This window comes from Dama dama, chromosome 28 (genome assembly GCF_033118175.1).
Source record: "Dama dama isolate Ldn47 chromosome 28, ASM3311817v1, whole genome shotgun sequence".
Taxonomy (NCBI): domain Eukaryota; kingdom Metazoa; phylum Chordata; class Mammalia; order Artiodactyla; family Cervidae; genus Dama; species Dama dama.
The window spans coordinates 43,619,536-43,642,403 of NC_083708.1; the positions used below are offsets into that span (position 1 = coordinate 43,619,536).

At 40.1% G+C, this 22,868-nt stretch overlaps 1 protein-coding gene across 1 annotated transcript in view; it reads left to right on the top strand.

Annotated features, from left to right (window-relative positions):
* Positions 1 to 10,710: 10,710 nt before the first annotated feature.
* The window catches only part of BVES (blood vessel epicardial substance), a 46,160-nt gene continuing 34,002 nt past the window's right edge, over positions 10,711 to 22,868 (top strand). The window contains exons 1-3 of the mRNA XM_061131523.1: positions 10,711 to 10,854; positions 19,417 to 19,653; positions 22,096 to 22,220. Of these exons, the coding sequence (XP_060987506.1) occupies positions 19,428 to 19,653; positions 22,096 to 22,220 (351 nt within the window). The 5' untranslated portion in view covers positions 10,711 to 10,854; positions 19,417 to 19,427. The remainder of the gene's footprint in view (positions 10,855 to 19,416; positions 19,654 to 22,095; positions 22,221 to 22,868) is intronic.

Genomic DNA, 22,868 nt, shown 5'->3' on the forward strand with positions numbered 1-22,868 from the left:
CATCTGAGGTGAACAGACGACTTATTGAAAAAGTCCCTGATGCTGGGAAAGATTGAGGGCAGAAGGAGAAGAGGGCGTCAGAGGATGAGATGACTGGACAGCATCACAGATGCAATGAACGTGAACTTGGGCAAATCCCGGGGGATGGTGAGGGACAGGGAGGCCTGGCATGCTATAGTCCATGGGGTCACAAAGAGTCGGATACAACTGGGTAACTGAACAACACCAACCACTTAAAAAGTAATTTCTTCTCATCTTAAACTACCATTTAAAATGAACTCATTAGTTTTTCTGAGTTTCTCTTCTTGCTCCAGGAGGTTCAGGGGCAAATTTATAAGATATCAGGGCACAGCAGGAGGGCCGCTTCATTCTCTCTGTGTCTATGAGTCCTCCTTGGACTGATGGCAATGTTGCTTGGCAACTTGGCCTCTGGGACGGGGGCCCCCAGTGTCCCGCAGTTGCCCTTGACATTGAGCTCTCTGCACTCCCCCACTACTGCTACTTCCTTACGCCAGGCATTTGCCACCATTCAGACCATTTAATGTTTCTAAAGGAATGAGCATCTCAGGGTTAACATCACTTTTTCTTACTTTCCAAATCTACCTTTTCTACCTTCCAAACCTAACTTTTCCACCTAATAAATATTTTATTATGTTTTATATATGCATATATGTTCCTGTTCCAGCATAAATCATCTAGATGGTAAGTAGGCAGGGGGGAGGAAGGTAGTGATGGGGAGTATGAGGGTGGGCAGGGGAGAGAAGGGTCACTATTATAGTGGAGAGGTCATCATAATTTGAATAAAGTCATTTTTAATCTAGTAGAATATTGTTATTTTGTTATTTATTAATGTTTTATTAGGTAGCATGATTATTTACTTTGCTATATCCACCATTCATAGCAATTTAGGTTGTAAAACACCATTTTAAAAATATTCAATAGTTCTTCTATTGGAAGATAATACTTGAAAGCAAATGCAAGTATTCTATCAGCTAACATAGGTACCATGGAGACATGAAAGATAAATCAGACACACCTCTACCCACCAGAAACTTATAAAATGGAAGGAAAAAGCAAGGCTTGTATATAAACATATAAAATGGATCAAGTAATAAAAGCCACAATAGAGGTACAGACAAACTATTCTGGGGAATCCACTTCTGTAATATCACCTTAAAACACATGGTAACACATGCCAACATGTTAAGCCATTAATAATTTCAGTACTAAATGCCAAGGTATTTTAATGACTTCATCATATGGCATCTTATAATGGTCATTAATACTAACATTTTCGACTAGATATTTTCCTACTCAACATCAATTATCTAGGTATTAGAAATTCTATTTGTTCATTAAACAGTCATATGATATCATCTGCAAGATTTCCTGACTCATGTTAGAATGTTCTGTTGCTCCCAGGTGCCATTTTCTGAGCTTATATTCATTACACTTCTCTTCAGATAATTTAAAGTGGTATAGTTGATATAAACATGATTAAGAAATCCCTAAGTTGCAGTATGCAGTAAAACTGCAAGAATAGTTCTGTATATGGCATGTAAACCAAAATGGTGTTCTGTCAGAAAATGTGCTAACCAAGGAGTTCCATTCCTCCCCTTCTCTAAACAGACTCAATGACTGCAAAATCTCTTCAAATCATGACCTTTTCTCCCCCCGTATGTAAGTGTGTGAGGTGTTCTGTAGTTTTCAAGCCAAACATCACTGTCATCATTTTCTGTGGTCCTAAATTTTACCAAATATGTTTGTTCTTGGACTAAAAAAATCTTATATCATTTTTTATGCCAAATGATAAAGCTACTGGTATGTGGCTCATAAATATTTTATTAGGTTTTATATACGCATAAGCTACTGAGGTGTCTTATTTTCATGAATTTATTACAACAATTTAAGTAGTCATAATAATAAAAATTTGCATTTAAATAATTCTTTTCTCTTGGGAACTCTGAGTGCTTTTGCACATCAATTAACACCAGATGACAGCATCATTATTCCTAACTTTATTTTATTATTCCATCTTTATAATATGTTGCTTTGGGTTTTTGTTTCTAGCCAATGTCAATTACTGGGCTGGCTGTTATCAGGCCTCCAAAACTAGGCTTTTTTGAGGATTAATTACATAACAGAATGATAGTGCTCAGTAGAAATTCTATGACTGAAAGCTTTGCTTTCACTAGATATAGATCAAAAGTCATTCCCTGGCTTTACTTTCAATCAAAATCTTATCTATACATTCAAATTACACATTAAGAATTGCTATAAGCTGTTTTTCTATCATTAACAACTTTTCCTTTCTAATCACCAAATTAATTATTCATATAAAGAAGTTACTTACAGACTAAAAACACAGTATTGTTAGAAGTATCATCCTCGGGGTTGTAGCATTTCTCTTCTCTAGAAGTAAAGGTACTTACCATGGGATTCATAGACAGGCTTTAAGGGTCTGTCATTTTCTAGAAATTCCCAAAAGGACAAAACACAAGAGAGGTCTTGGCAGTGGCTGTTGCCAGACTTTTGAACCTGCTCTTGTGGGAGATCTGTCTGGGAGGGATCCATTTCTGTTCTAAGGATCCAACATGGGCCAGGCCTTGAGGCTTCTTTGGGATTTGACTGTGATTTTGATATTTCTCTGATCCTCTTTTCATACTTTAAAAAAAAATCACTATTCTGTTAGGCTTAGTTACTTATAATAAATTCTTCTTTTGGAAATAACTTTCTGAGAGATTAGGAAATCCTATTAAATGCTTCATCTACGGCCTTTGTTATTTTAATATTTGAAACAAATAAATTCACAAATGCAACTCTGCTGTTTCAGAGGGAAAGTTATGTAAGGAAGAACAGACAGAGGGAGTGTCAGGGGTTCTGGTTTCTGCTAGAGTTGATGTGTGCACATTTCTGCCAATGCCCACACAGTGAATTACTGTAACTTAGTTCTCTAAGTGCCTAGTTTCTAGAATCTGTTCTAGTACGTATTTTATGAATTTGCTTCTGAAGCCAATATCTCATTTCTGGTTACTCTGAGGAAATCCCAAACCACCAGATATTTTAGCATGAGTCAATATCTTGCAATCTACAAATTTTGTTTGAAATCTCTAGGTCTTGTATATGCTATGTTTCAGCTATTAAAGCAGGCAAATGACACTGAAGATGAAACTACATCTTCATTTCATATGTTCACAGAATAGTTCAACCATTTCGTCAGGGAATTTTGATGATGGGAATTCTAATCATTTTTACTGACTGTGTGCCATATGCAGTGCACTATAAGTGGGGTAAAAAGGTGTACAATTAAGCTACCAAAAGATGGATGCCACACTCATTTTCTCTTATTGTATTTTTAGCTGTGCTGCATGACAGGCATGTGGATCTTAGTTCCCCAGCCACGGACTGAACCCAAGCCCCTGGTGTTAAAAGTGCAGAGTCTTAAACACTGGACCCCCAGGAAAGTCTGAGGCATTTTTAAAAACTTTAATTCTAAAGATTAGAATTTTCAAATAATTTGGCCAACTAAGAATCATCTTTGAACTTTTACAAACAAGCAATTTAGGCTCAGAAAAGTTTGATAAATGATCTGAATTTACCCAGTTTACTAAATGTAAAACCATGATTCAAATCCAGCTGTTAATTCCAAATACCCTACTCTTTTATAATCCACTGTTCTCTTAAAGTACTGGGTCACTTTTTTGAGTTTCAGTTAGGTTTTGTTTCTTTTAAGGGTTGAATCCTTCAGATAAAAGCTCATTGTTCAATGAACAAAGTATAATCCAACTTCTTAGGGAGCTCCTCCCAGAATGGAGTATTAGAAATATTTAGCCACTGTTTTAACCATTTTTAAGACTCTGGGCCTTTGGGATGCAACAGTGATATGAAAGATTATACTCTTTTGCTTTGTTATTTCCTGTTTTTTATTTAGCCAAGATATAAAACACTTGTTCAGTGTATAACCTGAAAAAAATTAACCAAGTGAATCAATGTAAAAAGCAGAAAACACACCTGGCTAAAATCCAAAATCATTATTGCAAAATTCAGACTTAAACTGAAGAAGCAGAAAAAACCACTAGGCCATTCGGGTATGACCTAAATCAAATCCCTTATAATTATACAGTGAAAGTGACAAATAAGATTCAAGGGATTAGACCTGATAGACAGAAAACTATGGAAGGAGGTTCATAACATTGTACAGGAGGCATTGAACAAAACCATTCCAAGAAAAAGATATGCAAAAAGGCAAAATGGTTATCTGAGGAGGCCTGCCAAATTGCCAAAAAAAGAAGAGAGGCAAAAGGCAAAGTAGAAGAGGAAAGATATACCCATTCGAATGCAGAGTTCCAAAGAATAGCAAGGAGAGATAAGAAAGCCTTCCTCAGTGATCAGTGCAAAAAAAATAGAGGAAAACAACAGAATGGGAAAGACTAGAGATCTCTTCAAGAAAATGAGAGAGACCAAGGGAATATTTCAAGCAAAGATGGGCTTAATAAAGGACAGAAATGGTATGGACCTAACAGAAGCAGAAGATATTAAGAAGAGGTGGCAAGAATACACAGAAGAACTATATGAAAAAGATCTTCATGACCCAGATAACCATGATGGTGTGATCACTCACCTAGAGGCAGACATCCTGGAGTGTGAAGTCAAGTGGGCCTTAGGAAGCATCACTACGAACAACGCTAGTGGAGGTGATGGAGTTCCAGCTGAGTTATTTCAAATCCTCAAAGATGATGCTGTTAAAGTACTGCACTTAATAGGCCAACAAATTTGGAAAACTCAGCACTGGTCAGAGGACTGGAAAAGGTCAGTTTTCATTCCAATCTGAAAGAAGGGTAATGCCAAAGAATGTTCAAACTACTGAACAATTGCACTCATTTCACATGCTAAGCAAGGTCATGCTCAAAATCCTCCAAGCTAGGCTTCAACAGTACCAAGAACTTCCGGATGTACAAGTTGGATTTAGAAAAGGTAGAGGAACCAGAGATGAAACTGCCAACATCCGTTGGATCATGGAAAAAGCAAGAGAGTTCCAGAAAAACATCTAATTCTGCTTCACTGATTATGCTAAAGCCTTTGACTGTGTGGATCACAACAAACTGTGGAAAATTCTGAAAGAGACTGGAATACCAGACCACCTTGTCTACCTCCTGAGAAATCTGTACATAGGTCAAGAAGCAATAGTTAGAACCGAACATGGAACAACAGACTGGTTCCAAATTGGGAAAGGAGTCCGTCAAGGCTGTATACTGTCACCCTGCTTATTTAACTTACATGTAGAGCAAGCATATCATGAGAAATGCCGGGCTAGATGAAGCACAAGCTGGAATCAAGACTGCCGGGAGAAATATCAATAACCTCAGATATGCAGATGACACCACCCTAATCACAGAAAGCAAAGAGGAACTAAAGAGCCTCTTGATGAAGGTGAAAGACGAGAGTGAAAAAGCTGGCTTAAAACTCAACATTCAAAAAACAAAGGTCATAGCATATGGTCGATCACTTCGTGGCATACAGATGGGGAAACAGTGGAAACAGTGACAGACTTTATTTTCTTGGGCTCCAAAATCACTGCAGATGGTGACTGTAGCCGTAAAATTAAAAGACGCTTGGTCCTTGGAAGAAAAGCTATGACAAACCTAGACAGCATAATTAAAAGCAGAGACATTACTTTGCTGACAACGGTCCATATAGTCAAAGCTATGGTTTTTTCCAGCAGTCCTGTATGGATATAAGAGTTGGGCCATAAAGAAGGCTGAGTGCTGAAGAACTGATGCTTTTGAATTGTGGTGTGGAGAAGACTCTTGAGAGTCCCTTGGACTGCAAGGAGACCCAACCAATCAATCATAAAGGAAATCAGCCCTGAATATTTACAGGAAGGACTATGGCTGAAGCTGAAGCTCCAATACTTTGGCCAACTCATGAGAAGAGCCTACTCAATGGAAAAGACCCTGATGCTGGGAAAGATAGCACACAGGAGAAGGGGACAACAGAGGATGAGGTGGTTGGATGGCATCACCAATTCAATGGACATGAGTCTGAGCAAACTCTGGGAGACAGTGCAGGACAGGGAAGCCTGGCATGCTGCAGTCCATGAGGTCGCAAAAAGTCAGACACGACTGAGTGACTGAACAACAACAATGCAAGATGTTAACAGCAGGGGAAACTGAGCGAGGGAGAAAGGGGTATATAAGAGCTTTCTACACTACCGGCTTGATCATCTGTGAACCTAAAACTGCTGTAAAAAAAACCAAGTCTATTATTTTTTAAAAAAGGAAAATAAATTTAAAAAACAGTTAGTGAGGCTGGTTTTCAAACTGGTCAATGAAAGAGTTAATGTAACATTTAATGAGCTTAAATACAGAAAGAATCTAATCAAAAGGGAACCATCCTACACTGCTGGTGGGAATGTAAATTGGTGCAGCCATTATGGAAAAAGCAGTATGGAGGTTCCTCAAGAAGCTAAGGAGAAGGCAATGGCAACCCACTCCAGTACTCTTGCCTGGAAAATCCCATGGACTGAGGAACCTGGTAGGCTGCAGTCCATGAAGAGTCAGACACGACTGAGTGTCTTCACTTTCACTTTTGACTTTCATGCATTGGAGAAGGAAATGGCAACCCACTCCAGTGTTCTTGCCTGGAGAATCCCAGGGATGGGGGAGCCTGGTGGGCTGCCGTCTATGGGGTCACACAGAGTCGGACATGACTGAAGCGACTTAGCAGCAGCAGCAGCAGCAGCAAGAAGCTAAAAATAGAGTTGCCATATGATCCAGCAATCCCACACCTGGGCACATATCTAGATAAAAGGAATTCAAAGAGGTCCATGCATCCCTATGTTCACAGCGGCACTATTTACAATAGCTAAAACCTAGAAAAAAACTAAATGTCCACTGACAGATGAATACATAAAGAAGATGTGCCAGAGATCACACAATGGAATACTACTGGCCCATAAAAGGAGTGAAATTATGCCATTTGCAGCAACATGGATGGACCTAGAGATTATCATACAAATGAAGTCAGAAAGAGAAAGACAAATACTATATTGTATCACTTATATGTGTAATCTGCAATATGACACAAATAAACTTACATATCCAATAGAAACAGACTTGCAGACATGGTGGCTGCAGGGGAGGAATGGATTGGGAGTTTGGGATTGGCAGATGCAAACTATTACATATAGAATGGATAAACCGAAAGGCCTTACTGTATAACCTAGGGAGCTATATTCAACAACCTGTAATAAACCATAATGGAAAAAATATGAAAAAGAATGTGTGTGTACAAAACTGATTCACTTTGCTGTGCACCAGTAATTAACACACTGCAAATCAACTATATTTCAATAAAGTAAAAACTTTATTAAATTACTTTACTAAAAAAGAAAGACTTTAACCAAATTACTGTTTAATTGTTGATCAGAATTGTCTACCGTGAGACCATACCAGAAGCTATGACCCTCATGCAGTTAGGAGTAACATTTGAAAGAAAGTCTACACCAATGTAACCGAGGGCAGATAGAGGTAAGGAAGGTAATGCTACATAATTTTAAAACCAGTGACTTCCTCAGGTCTTGATTTATTTTCATGAAACTTATTCTATCTGAACTTCTAAACTTCATCAAAGTTTTGTTCAAATGATAAAAGCAGATTATGATGCCCATAGAGAAATAAAGGTAGAAATAATTATTTATATTGATCCAACCTGTACTAGCCAGAGCTTATGCAGAGGAGACAGGTTTCCCTACATTTGGCTATTTATGCCTCATATCTTTTCATTCTACATTTCTGTGCAAGCTACCGTTCTGAATCATATTAGTTTTCACACAGTGCTCAGAATCTTTCAATCTGATCTTTCCATGACCAGCAGAAGGAGACCAGGGACACTAGGGCACTCCCAAACCTGAGTTTTCATGCCTAGAATTCTTACTTCTAATTTTATAGAGCTGGTATTCATATATCAACAATAAGAAATTTAAAAATAAAATCACGCTTTGAATCCTTAGACAGGGTATAGTGAGGGAGATGGGTTAAATTCAGTCAAACCGTTCCATGGAACAGACTCCAAGAAAACAGGCTCTGTCCAAGGCCAAGACTCAAGTTTGATGATATCAAATGCAGTAGTCTTCTCATAAAAGTATGCAATCTTGACATGATTGCCTTGCAGACATCTTATCCTGTTAGGTGAGGAGTGAGAATGTCCTGTAACAGGTGACTCCATAACTACACCTCTGGAGTCTGCCATTCCAGTATGCAAAAGCCAGAACCTGGGCTCTATTTTAGTAAGTATGTGTTTAAATTTTAACATAAAATAATCATAGAAAATTTAACAGAAGCAGCAGCAGGAGGAGGGGCAGAAGAGGTTGGAAGATGAATGAAGATGAAGAGGGATGGAGGGAGAAGAGGAGGAAAGAAAGGAAAATCATGTACAACCTCAGTCCCTTGAGGTAAGAAATATAAGTACTTTAACATCCTGGGTGATTTGTAATGTTCTCTACACTCTTGTAACTTGCCTTTTTTTATTTAACATCTTTTTATGGGAGGCAGTGTAGGCAGTGACAGAAGTTGGCAGAAACTGCATCGGTAGTGGACAGAGCATAAACTCCAGAACTAGAATGCCTGATTGACATCATGGCCCAGCTTCTCATCAGCTGTGTGACCTGGGCAGCCTACCCAACCTCTCTGTTACCCCAGTTCCCCATCCACAAAATGGAGATAATAATAGTAACTACTTCTTCACAGAGTCCATCATGAGGATTCAGCTGCTTAATATAGCTACTTACATCCACTTATAAAAGTGCCTGGCACAAAGTATACTCTATATCAAGGGGCAGTAAACTTTTTCAGTAAAGAACCAGATAGTAAAAACTTCAGGCCTTGCAGAATCGTATAGTTTCTATCACAACTCCTCAATATAGCCCAAAAGCAGTCATAAATTAATGAGCTGGGTTCTAATTAAACTTTATGAAGACTGTGCTTGAATTTCATATAATTTTCACATCATGAAATATTCTTCTTTTGATGATGTCAACCATTAAAAATGTAAAAACCATTTTAGATGGGTAGTTGGCCGGTTCTCTGGGCTAAAGTTTACTGATCACTGTTTTGTATGATTTGCAGACATTATTATGTCTCTAATATCTTTCTATGAATTATCTTTAATAGCTGCTTAGAACAATTATAGGTAATTGTTTGGATAACCTAAAATTTACTTAGTCCCCTGTGATTAGAATTTAGGTTATTTCCAGTGTTCATTACTATAAGCCATTCTCCAATGATTATCCGTGCAAAATCTTTGTGCGCATTTACGATTAAACCTACATCTTAAACTGCATGTAGTGGTAGCTACCAAAATTGCTAGCAGTGCATCTAAAAAGAAACAGACTCTGAAGAAGTAGCCCTGAAAATAAATTTTGGATAGATACCGCAAATTTCAAACATGTTAGAGAAGGAGGTCTGTAAGTAGAATATGTAGCCATACACATAGAACTTGCTCTGTACTACATATTAAGCTTTTTATGCATATTAAATCAGTCTTCCAAACAGCCCTGAGACAGGTGCAATCATCATCGTCATCATCCCCAAGGTATAAAAGAGGAAACTGAGGCACAGAAAAGCTAAGTAACTTCCCCAAGGCCACACAGCTGCCTGGTGGGTAGAGGCAGGATTCAAAACTGGTCTTTGCAGCACTCTAGCCATGTTCTTGAAGAAGATGCGGCACTGCTTCTCCACTAGAGACCCCTGGCAAGGGAGCACACCCAAGTACTCACTTTATAACGTACCCGTGGTCTTTGGAGCATGCTTGGCACACGTGAAAGACCTCACACTCTAATAATCGGCACAAACTCTGTCCGTCAATGGAACAGTTGGGGTGGAAACTCTGAATGCCCAGCTAATATTCCCCTTTTGTCCTTCAACTCCTCCCCTGTACCTATTTTTAGTAAAGATTGATTGGGGCATACTTTCATCACCTGGCTTTTCAAATTAGGGGTCCCGAATCTGCCAAATTCACGTGGCAAATTAGGGTGGAGCTTCGCCTACAGAGGAGGCCTGGCGTTGCCACGGAAATGTAAATTTCAGATCAGTACCTTCTTCCGATGGAAACAAAACAGTGGCTGGTGTCGAAGCCTCCCGCGTGGCCCCCCAGCAGCAGCAGGGCCGGCTCCCCAAGGGCGCCATCCCGCGTCCGCGACGGTGGGGACCAAACCGCCAGCTCCGCCGCCAGGCTCAGACTCCAGAGTTGCGCGCTCTCCCGGTCCTTCCGCCTTGTGCTCAGATGCGAGCGACTATCCCAGAAAGGAGTTATGCGACTTTGTGGGGAAATGATTCTAGTTTTCATTTCTTCTCCTGATTTTTCTCCCTCCTGGGACCCGACCGCTCGAGTTATCCCCATGAGGATGAACCACCTACGCCGCTGGCCCCAAGATGTTGCCCGCCCCTCACTCGTGCCCAAACAAGGGCAGAACCCAGAAGAAGAGAGGAAACCAGGAAAGAAAAAGCGGGTGTTTCAAATGGACCACGCTTGTGCCGACGCGGCAGCGGAGTTGGACGAGCCGGGAGGGGAGCCCTGGCCGAGGCCGGGGACTCCGCCCGCCGGGGGGCGCCGGGACGCCGGGCGCGTGCGCGGTGCGGCCCCAACCCCAGCCGCAGCTGCCGCGATGCCTATTTTAGTCAAAGCCGCTGCGGGCGCCGGGACCCGGCACCGGCGGAGCAGCATCTCATCCCGGGATCGGCTGAGGTTTTCGCGTCGCGCGCCCGTCGGGTGGCCAAGTCTGTGTCCCCCTCAGCCGCCGCTGCTGCCCCAAACTTTGGCCAGCGTCGCCCGGGCTCCGCGCCAGGGACGAGCCAGGTAAGGAGCGGGAGGAACAGCTGCCTCGGGCTCCCCTAGGGCGCCCGGTTATTTGCAGGCTCGCGCTCTCTGGGCTAAATCGGGAAGTGAAAGTTGGATCCCGGCTCCGCAGGGAGCAACTTTGTCCTCCCGGGCGGTGGCTGCGGGATCTCCGTGCCCCGGACCACTGGGAACCCCGCCCTCCCCTCGCTGGCCGCGCCCTCGTGGGGTTCCCTGTCCTTGGAAGCCGCCCTTCACCCGGGGTCTGGACAGCACGGCCACAAACCTTCAGATGTCAATTGCGGCCACTCGAGTCTGGCCATGCCAGCGTCCTCGGGTGCCCCGGCCCCATCGGGCGCCCGTTCCCGCGCTCTGCTGCCCGTAAGCCCTGGGTGAGCTCGGCCTCTCCACTCCCCGCAACGCTCCCAGGGCTCCCCACCCACGAACCCAGTACCGCTCTTCCTCACCCCTTGTAGGGCCTCCGGGTCCCACGCGTAGGCAGCGCGCGGCCGGGCGCACCGTGTCGCCCGCCCTGGGCTGCCGCTGGGAATGCGAGGTGAGTCTGGGCGCTCACTGCACACCCCTTGGGCCCAAGAGCTTTGGACCAAGAACAGTTGATATGGCCTTTCCTCTTGGAGGAGCGAGGTGAGCCCGGCGCCTGGGGAGTGCAGATGGATAGGGGACCCACGATCCACCCGCGCCCTCTCTCCCTCGTTTCCGAGTCTTTGGGAAACCGATTTTCGGCCAGAAACTGCTGGCTTTTGAAGCAGGAGTAAGTGCGAAAAGACTTAGTAACACAATGCCCTTTACCATTCCGAAAATAAACAAAGGTTCAGTTAGGATTACGGAATGAATTGAACCAGTCTGGGAGCACAACTTTTGCTCATTGTTGTTACCTTTTACATTTCTGCAGTTTGGTAAAGGATTAAGGTTAGTTTCACCATCTAGCTACTGAGCCCTGCACACACCTATTTGAAAACCAACAGATCAACAGGACTTTACTAGAATAGGGAATGTAAGAAATTAGACTCCAAGGAACTAATACAAGAAAGAAAATCTCTCTTGATTTAGTCAGAATTAATGTGAATGCTTATCATTTTACCAGTCTAACCTCTCTCCGTTAGACCCATGCATTCTCTGCATAAGGATACTTCAGTGTAAGCCACATGAATCCATTACGTAGTGGTCAAAAGAAATTGAAACCAGCAAGATCCTATCAATATTTGTTGACAGTAGATCACTGGCATTTCAAAATAGACATATAGATAAGTATACACAGATAAATAGTAGACCTATAGATAAATAGTAGACATATAAACATACAAATAAAATGAATTATATAATATGTTAATAACTATATAGTGTATAGACTATGTATTTTAATAAGGTGTACTACATCAAAATATGTTATAAGATTAACTCACCTTTTAAAAATTCATGTTACTATGTCCTTGGTTCTTAGGCTAGTAGATCATAGTTTTCCTGTCATTTTTCTTGACTGTAAATTGGTACTTTTAGTTCCACTTGGAGAACTTTTAAAAGCCTGAAATTGAATTACAGTAGATTAGTTGGCAATGCAGGTATAATCATGTGGATGTGAGGGAGAATATGCATTAATTAACTGTGTAAATCTCTATTAGAGCCACAGGCTATTAAAACTTGAAAAGGTTTCAATGACCATCTAGTCCAGTTGTCTCAATTCCCAGGAAGAAGCACACCCCAAGAGCAGAAGTGACTTTCTCTTACTTAGGTTGGCTTTCCTGGAGCTTACAGTATAGAACCTGACTCTCAACCTGGGGAAGGCTTGGCACTCTCTTGCCTTTACTACTAGGCTTGGGGAGACTGAAAGGTAATTTCTGGAAGTGTTTGTCATTTTTGTGTACCTTGCATACGGCTTTCACCTCTGCCTCTGGCACTCTCTACAGAGACTAGGCTTGGATATACCTAGATGAATATGACATAGTCTGCCTTGTAGGGAACATAGGGTACTTTGAGGAACAAATGGGACAATGGAAATGAAAATGCATTCTAAAATGCAGTAAAAATGGCAGTTAATTTTAGCTTATATGATACTAATGCATAGGCTGATGTCATCATGAGTGATAGAGGACATTTAATATCATTCTCCCTCTTGAAAAAATTGTGAGATTAGTTCTGATTTGGTTCTTGAAAACAAACTTTGTATAAATTGTGTTAGTAAAATAATGATTCCACCATCCTAATAGGCTTATATTTTTATTGATTCAAACAGTTGGAAAGTAGAGGATTAAGAGGTACAAGCTATTGTATATAAAATAGGCTACAAGTATATATTGTCCAAAAACACAGAACTATAGCCAATATTTTATGATAACTATAAATGGAGTATAACCTTTAAAAATTGTGAAAAAAAATTGTGAATCACTGTATCATACACTTGTAACATGTAATATTGTACATCAATACTTCAATTAAAATGTAGTTGAATTTTTATGATTTCTTTCGTTTTTTGCAGCAAATCAATATCTAAGTCAACTATTTCTCATATGTATGAACTGTTTTAGAATTATGAGATGAGATCTTTGACTTGTTTATTTACTGTTTGTAAATTTAGACATGCATATTTTTCTATCATCTTAAGAGATGTGGAATTCTTTCACGTTAATGTATTAATAACATCCTTGAAAAATGGCCAACCTGATACCAGTTGATTCTACCACCTGAAACCTTTACTTCAGTATGAGGAAAAAGAAAGAAATGAAAACATATGGCTTATTGTGTGAACTAATTGGAAGGAAATTCATATTTTTAAATGAAATGTTTAACATATTTTGGGTCTCCATTTGGAATTCTTACTCTGAAACAGAACAATTCACTTATTCTGTAAATCTACATAGTTTTTGTCAGGGACCAATTTGTGTAATTAATATAGAATTTTTAAAGTACCAGAGAAGACTGATCATATAGTCGTGAAGTAGTGCCATTTTGTGTTAAGGTTTATGTAAACATGTATAAAATGTATTTTCTTTGAAATATATTTGCTACTGATTCTAATATTAAATAGTCAAATGCATACTCATGACCCCTCCTACATAAAAAGAACCTGTAAGTTTACTACTTTTCAATTTGTGAGATGCTTCTAACTAGAATTTTTATGGGAAAGAAAGTAAATGTTTAAATTAGATGGTTAAAGGAGTAAACGTTAACTCTCTCTGTATATATAAATGACTATAGTAATATAGTTATTGTGTGTCTGTGTTAATGTCTTCCTCATGGGGCACAGCCTTATCACGGCGAAGGGGCTCAATGAAGCTATTAGCCATGCCATGCAGGGCCACTAAAGTTGACTAGTTCTATGAAGACCTACAATGCTTAGAACTAACACCAAACAAAGATGTCCTTTTCATCATAGGGGATTGGAATGCAAAAGTAGGAAGTCGAGGTATCTGGAATAACAGGCAAGTTTGGCCTTGGAATACTAAATGAAGCAGGGCAAAAGTTAACAGGGTTTTGTCAAGAGGACATGCTAGTCAGAACAACACCCTTTTCCAACAACCCAGGAGAGGACTCTACACGTGGACATTACCAGATGGTCAATACCAAAATCAGACTGATTATGTTCTTTGCAGTCAAAGATGGAGACGCTGTATATATTCAGCAAAAACAAGACCTGGAGCTCAGATCATGAGCTCCCTATTGCAAAATTCAGGCTTAAGTTGAAGAAAGTAGGCAAAACCACTAGGCCATTCAGGTATGACCTAAATCAGATCCCTTATGATTATACAGTGGAAGTGGCAAATAGAGTCAAGGAATTAGGTCTGGTAGACAGAGTGCCTGAAGAACTATGGATGGAGGTTCATACCACTGTCCAGGAGGCAGGGACCAAAACCATCCCAGAGAAAGAGAAATGCAAGTTGGCAAAGTGGTATTCTGAGGAGGCTTTTCAAACAGCTGAGGAAAGAAGAGGAGCAAAAGGGAAAGGAGAAAGGGGAAGATATACCCAACTGAACGAACAGTTCCAGAGAATAGCAAAGCAAGATTAAAAAAAGCCTTCTTAAATGAATAATGCAGAGAAATAGAGGAAAACAGAATAAGAAAGATTAGGGATCTCTTCAAGAAAATTGGAGATATTAAGGGAACATTTCATGCAAGTTCAGTTCAGTCACTCCAGTCGTATCCAACTCTTTGCGACCCCATGGACTGCAGCTTGCCAGGCTTCTCTGTCCATCACCAACCCCTGGAGCTTGCTCAAACTCATGTCCATCGAGTCAGTTATGCCATCCAACCATCTCATTCTCTGTTGTCCCCTTCTCCTTCTGCCTTCAATCTTTCCCAGCATTAGGGTCTTTTCCAGTGAGTCAGTTCTTCACATCAGGTGGCCAAAGTATTGGAGCTTCAGCTTCTGCGTCAGTCCTTCCAATGAATAATCAGGACATGGAACAACATACTGGTTCCAAATAGGACAAGGAGTAAATCAAGGCTGTATATTGTCACCCTGCTTGTTTAACTTATATGCAGAGTACATCATGAGAAATGCTGGGCTGGAGGAAGCACAAGCTGGAATCAAGATTGCTGGGAGAAATATCAATAACCTCAGATATGCAGATGACACCACCATTATGGCAGAAAGCAAAAAAGAACTAAAGGGCCTCTTGATGAAAGTGAAGGAGGAGAGTGAAAAAGTTGGCTTAAAGCTCAACATTCAGAAAACTAAGATCATGGCATCTGGTTCCATCACTCCACGGCAAATAGATGGGGAAACAGTGGAAACAGTGGCTGACTTTATCTTTTTGGGCTCCAAAATCACTGCAGATGGTGATTGCAGCCATGAAATTAAAAGATCCTTACTCCTTGGAAGGAAAGTTATGACCAACCTAGACAGCGTATTGAAAAGCAGAAACATTACTTTGTCAACAAAGGTCTGTCTAGTCAAGGCTATGGTTTTTCCAGTAGTCATGTATGGATGTGAGAGTTGGACTATAAAGAAAGCTGAGCACCGAAGAATTGATGCTTTTGAACTGTGGTATTGGAGAAGACTCTTGAGAGTCCCTTGGACTTCAAGGAGATCCAACCAGTCCATCCTAAAGGAAATCAGTCCTGAATATTCATTGGAAGGACTGATGCTGAAGCTGAAAGTCCAATACTTTGGCCACCTGATGCGAAGAGCTGACTCATGTGAAAAGACCCTGATGCTGGGAAAGATTGAGGGCAGGAGGAGAAGGGAATGACAGAGGATGAGATGGTTGGATGGCATCACTGACTCAACGGACATGGGTTTGGGTGGACTCTGGGAGTTGGTGATGGACAGGGAGGCCTGGCGTGCTCCAGTTCATGGGGTCACAAAGAGTCGGACATGACTGAGCAACTGAACTGAAATTAATTTCCTTTAGGACTGACTGGTTTGATCTCCTTGCAGTCCGAGGGACTCTCAAGAGTCTCCTCCAACACCACAGTTCAAAAGCATCAATTCTTCAGCACTCAGTTTTCTTTATGGTCCAACTCTCACATCCATACATGACTATTGGAAAAACCATAGCTTTGACTAGATGGACCTTTGTTTGCAAAGTAATATCTCTGCTTTTTAATATACTGTCTAGGTTGGTCATAGCTTTTCTTTCAAGGAGCAAGAGTCTTTTGATTTCATGGCTGCATTCCCATCTGCAGTGATTTTGGAGCCCAAGAAAATGAAGTCTATCACTGTTTCCATTGTTTCTCCATCTATTTGACATGGAGTGATGGAACCAGATGCCATGATCTTAGTTTTCTGAATGTTGAACTTTAAGCCAACTTTTTCACTCTCCTCCTTCACTTTCATCAAGAGGCTCTTTAGTGCCTCTTCACCTTCTGCCATAATGGTGGTGTCATTTGCATATCTGAGGTTATTGATATTTCTCCCAGCAATCTTGATTCCAGCTTTCATGCAATGGTAGGCACAATAAAGGACTGAATCGGTAAGGACTTAACAGAAGCAGAAGAGATTAAAAAGAGGTGGCAAGAATACACAGAAGAACATTACAGGAAAGGTCTTAATGACCTGGATAACCACAATGGTGTGGTCACTCACCTAAAGCCAGGTATCCTGGAATGTGACGTCAACTGGGTCTATACAAAGCATTACTACAAACAAAGTTAGTGGAGGTGACAGAATTTCAGCTGAGTTATTTAAGATCCTAAAAGATAATGCTGTTTAAGTGCTCTACTCAGTATTTCAGCAATTTTTGAAAACTCAGCAAAGGTCACAGGACAGGTAAAGGTCAGTTTTCATTCCAAACCCAAAGAAGGTCATTGCCAAAGAATGTTGGGGCTTCCCTTGTGGCTCAGACAGTAAAGAATCCACCTGCAGTGCGGGAAACCTGGGTTTGATCCCTGGGTTGGGAATACCCCCTGAAGGAGGGCATGGTAACCTATTTCGGTATTCTTGCCTGGAGAATCCCCATGCACGGAGGAGCCTGGTGGGCTACAGTCCATGGGGTTGCAAAGAGTCAGACATGGCTGAGTGACTAAGCACAGCACAGCAAAGAATGTTCAGACTGTTGTACAGTTGCATTCGTTTCACATGTTTACAAGGTTATACTCAAAATTCTTCAAGCTAGTTTTCAGCAGTCTATGAACCAAGAACTTCTAGATATACAAGCTGGGTTTCAAAGAGGCAGAGGAACCAGAGATCAAATTGCCAACATTCACTGGAATCATGGAGAAAGCAAGGGAGTTCCAGAAAAACATCTACCTTTGTTTCATTGACTACGCTAAAGCCTTTGACTGTATGGATGACAACAAACTATGGAAAATTCTTCAAGAGATGGAAATACCAAACCATCTTCCCTGTCTCCTGAGAAACCTGTATGCAGCTGAAGAAGCAACAGTTAGAACCAGACATGGTTCAAATTTGGGAAAGGAATACAACAAAGCTGTATATTGTCACCCTGCTTATTTAACTTATATGCAAAGTACATCATATGAAATGCCAGGCTGGATGAATCACATGCTGGAATCAAGATCTACAGGAGAAATATCAACAACCTTAGATATGCAGATGGTATGACTTTAATGGCAGAAAATATAGAGGAACTAAAGAGCCTCATGATGAGGGTGAAAGAGAAGAGTGAAAAAGCAGGCTTAAAATTCAACATTCAAAAAACGAACATCATGGCATCTGGTTCCATAACTTCATGGCAAATAGAGGGGGGAAAAGTGGAGGCAGTGACAGATCTTATTTTCTTGGGCTCCAAAATCACTGCAGATGGTGGCTGCAGCCATGAAATTAAAAGACGCTTGCTCCTTGGAAGGAAAGTTATGACCAACCTAGACAGTGCAGTAAAAAGCAGAGACATCACATTGCGGACAAAGGTCCATCTAGTCAAAGCTATGGTTTTTCCAGTAGTCATGTATGGATGTGAGAGTTGGTCCATGAAGAAGGCTGAGCACCAAAGAATTGATGGTTTTGAATTGTGGTGCTGGAAAAGACTCCTCAGAGTCTTTTGGTCTGCAAGGAGATCAAAGCGGTCAATCTTCAAGGAAATCTACCCTGAATATTCATCGAAAGGACTGATACTGAAGCTGAAGCTCCAATACTTTGGCCACCTGATGGGAAGCGCTGACTCACTGGAAAGACCCTGATGCTGGGAAAGATTGAAGGCAAAGGGAGAAGGGGGCAGTAGAGGATGAGCTGGTTAGACAGCATCACTGACTCAATGGACGTGAATTTGAGCAAAACCAGGAGATAGTGGAGGACAGAGGAGACTGGAGTGCTAGAGTGCAAGGGGTCACAAAGAGTCAGATGTGACTTAGCAACTGAACAAGAAGATAATGTAGCACATACGTATGTATGCTATAGTGATTAACAACGGCATTAGTGGTAAAGAATCCACCTGCCAATGCAGGAGATGCAAAAAATGCAGGTTTGATCCCTAGGTCGGGAACATCCCCTGGAGTAGGAAATGTCATGCTACTCCCATTTTCTTGCCTGGAAAATTACATGGGCATAGGAGCCTGACAGGCTGCAGTCCATGGGGTTACAAAGAGTCAGACACGACTTAGCAACTAAACAACAAAACATCCTAAGCCTTCAAATAGTAAATAACAAGGTGTTAATTTTTCAAAGTATTCAAAAAACCCATTTTCTAGTTATTTTTCCTGTGTTTGGATTCAGTGTCTCTAGTGGCAGCATAATGGAAAACTATATTAAATAACTTTTTAATTGCTGTGGTTTATGAATATTGGTGATTGTTTATAGGCTAGTTAAATCCTGCCTTCCTCTCTACCCCACCAAGTATGTTTAGATACAAACATATTAATAGATAAATGTAGACATGTATAGGTATATACATCAGGGAATAGTTTTGCCCTATCCTAAGTATTTTATATATTTCATCATAAAGTCAGTGAAGTATTATCATCATTAACAGATAAGAAAATGGATACATTTAATATGTGACAGAGTGGGAATTTGAACCTAGGTCTGTCTAATTCATAAGCACCAGACAAGTCTATTTACCAACATCTAGTTCACAGAAATAATTTTGGTATAGTATAACACCCATAGGGGTGGGTGATAAGATACAGCTGTCATTTTTTGACTGTCCTTTCGTTTTTTCATTTTTACAGGAATTTTCAAGATGAATTATACTAAGTCCAGCCCACTGGCAGAAGCAACTACAATAGGTTTTACACCTGAGTTAGAAAGAATCCTACCTGTGCCTTCCAATGAGACCACTTGTGAAAACTGGAGAGAGATACATCATCTAGTTTTTCATGTAGCAAATATTTTTTTCGCAATTGGATTGGTTATTCCAACTACACTTCACCTTCATATGATACTTCTTAGGGGGATGTTAGCTGTAGGTAAGATACTTAACTGATGTTATACAGAATTTTCCTATAAATTGCATCCGATGGGCTTTGTATTGGGGAGGGTCTATAGCATACCAAAAATATGAGCCTTCATTAGCAAATTAGCTGTACATTGAGTAAGTTAGAACATAGGCCTTCACCCTTTTGTACTTTAGATAAAACTAACAACATGTTCATATGTTGTTTAGATTTTCCAGACATCAGAAATCCATTTGTGTGTAAGAGTGCAAACTTTGGAGCCAGACTCTGTTATTACAATCCTGGTTCCAGTACTTGCCAACTGTTATTAATAGTTGGGCAATAGTTGGGGCAATAATGTTTCTATAGCTCAGTTTCCCCAGGTGTCAAATAAGGGTAAAAATAATACCACCTCCTGGGGTTTGAGAATTAGGTGAGTGTTTATCAGTGTGTGTGTGTATGTGATATTTGACTTACAGTAGTGCCTGGTATATAGTAAATACTCTATAGTTTTAACTATCATAGTTTTAACTATCATTATTTGAATAGGTGTTTACACAATAGTTCAAATAAAATTTTAGGGAGATACTGTTAACCCTGATAAAGGAAGTTAAATTAATCCATATCAAAATACTAAAACAGATGAATTTACCATTTTAGCCAGTGATTCTGAACAAGTTACTCTCTATGTGATTATGTCCCTGGTGATTCATTTATTCAGATGCATTTTTGAGCACCTGTAAAATGTCAGACAGGAAGTGAACAATGAAGTCTGCATCCTTGAGAAAGACACTCCTTGAGGGGCCAGAGAGAAACAGGTGGGCAGTCACACAGGACACACCAGATGCTGTGATGCAGGTGGGCATTCCAGTGCCAGTGAGAAACGGACAGGGTGCTGGGCTCAGCAGGAGAGCAGACCAGAGTGCACTGCAGAGACGATGAACAGGATTCCCCTGAGTGTGCGTGTGTGGGGCATCCAGGTAAAAGGAGACGAGGGGGAGATCCAGCACATTGAGGGAGGTTGAAAAGTAGCTCACTGTGCCTGAAATATACGAGAACGACAAGGAAGGGTCAAAGAAAGTGCTGGAAGGATGGCTGGAAGGTAGGGCTTCTGTGGCTGTTACTTCTGGGTTAGGTAGGGATTATAGCAGGAGGAACAGAGTAATGAGTCAAGAAATAAAACCACGCTCTATAAAAAAGCAAAGCTAATTATGACTTTTAAGACAGAGCTTTGGAGGTGGAACAGATGAAAGGAGATCTGCAACACCTTAGAAACAAAGCAACTGAGGCCTTGGAGAAATCAAATGCATCATCCAAGGTTAAGACCAGAGAAAACTAGCCAAACCAGGACTGTAATTCAGGTCCTCCAGCTTCCCAGTCAGTCCTTCCATCATGTTACCCTGTCTCCTTTAAGTAATAAGATTTTACATGTCTTCAGTATTTGCTATGTAATATTATCAAAAGAACATTAAAATGTTTACACTTTGGGTTATTATTCAGGTGCTCCACATCATTTTAATGAAATTTTAAAATTGCAAGTGAATAACTTTTTAAAAGTGGAAGATTTAGTTTTTCCGTGTGTATGTGCTGTTGATATATTTGTATTGATAACTGATATGGATAATTTTAAATTTAAAATATATACTGATTCTCCCATCATAAAACCAACCAAAAGAAACTGCAAATTTGCACAAATCTTTTGGAAAACAGTCCTTTAATATCATCAGAGTCTATAAAGCTTATTCCCTTAGCTCACTCTTGGGTCATCCACCCTAAGCAAGTAGTCATAAGAACAGATACATTTTTATATATAAAGTTGCTTTTATAAAAAATTACAGGGACTTCCCTGGTGGTGCAGTAACTAAGACTCTGCAGTCCCAATGCAAGGGGCTTGGGTTTGATCCCTGGTCAGGGAAATAGATCCTGCATGCCACAACTAAGACCTAATGCAGCCAAAATAAATATTTTTTTTTAAATTACAGGCAAAATGTTTCACCTGTCCACCAGCAGGGAGATAGTTAAATAAATTATGGTTTATCAGTTACAATCAATAAAAACTATGTATATGAAGTGCTTTAATGAAATGAGAAAATCACTGCAATTAGTAAAAAAGTAAGTTTTAAATTGTGGATTCATTAGGTTTGCCATCAGTTAAAAACACAGAAAAACTGTGAGTCAGTATTAACTATCAACAGTAGCTATCTTTTAAGTAGTAGAATTATGAGGTTCTGTTCTCCTTTTAAAAATGATATTTATACTTTACAAGTTTTCTGCAACAACATGTTGTTTGGTTCGGTTTGGTTTGGATAATCAAACAAAAACCAAAATGTAACAAAGTGATATTTGACAGGTATTTCCAAGATGTGTTTGGTTTATTTTATATACAGAGGATGACAAATGTATTAAGCTACATGCTGAAGCTACAAGACAAGCTTATTAAGCTACAAGACATCTAACATGCCCACTTCGTTATAGGATGTGCCCTTTATGTCGTCTGGGCCACTCTCTACCGATGTGCCTTGGATATCATGATCTGGAACTCGGTGTTCCTGGGGATCAACATTTTGCATCTTTCATATCTTTTGTACAAGAAAAGACCGGTAATTACTAACAATTAATTAATAAGAGATTTTAAAGCTAATCAAGTACTTTGTTCATATTTGAGAATGAGCCTCTACTATCCTTAGGCCCTTTAATATCATTTTTCTGAAGATGAGACTTTTTGTGTATATATGCCTGAAAATGCAATATTTGAATATCATGAAATTTGTTCCACAAATGAGTTTTTAAAGCATTTTTAATCATTAGGGCAATTTAGACATTAGAGAACATGACAGTATTCTCTCTTTTTAGTCATTTAAGTTCATTATTTCTTCTGCCTATTGATATTCAAATATCATTTGGTAATATCTTTGCCTAGTTGTAAAATTAAGTGCTCATAGACAACTTTCAGCAACACACTAATGATTTACAAATAGCTCATGTTATGTTTTATGCTAGTTTTTAAATGTAATAGCTTTTTTTCCCTATGTCCAAAATACTCATTTAAGGAGATCACCATTTTCAGTGAATTGTAATGAAAACAGTAATATTTAACTTTTTCTTTTCCACTCCAGTTTATCTTGCTGTGTTTCCTTGGTCATACCAAGAACAAATTGATGCTAACAGAAAAGGAAAATAGCATGACCTGTAGCAATCACTCCACAGCTGTTTGTTGACTATTGACTGTCCAAAGCACATACAAATAT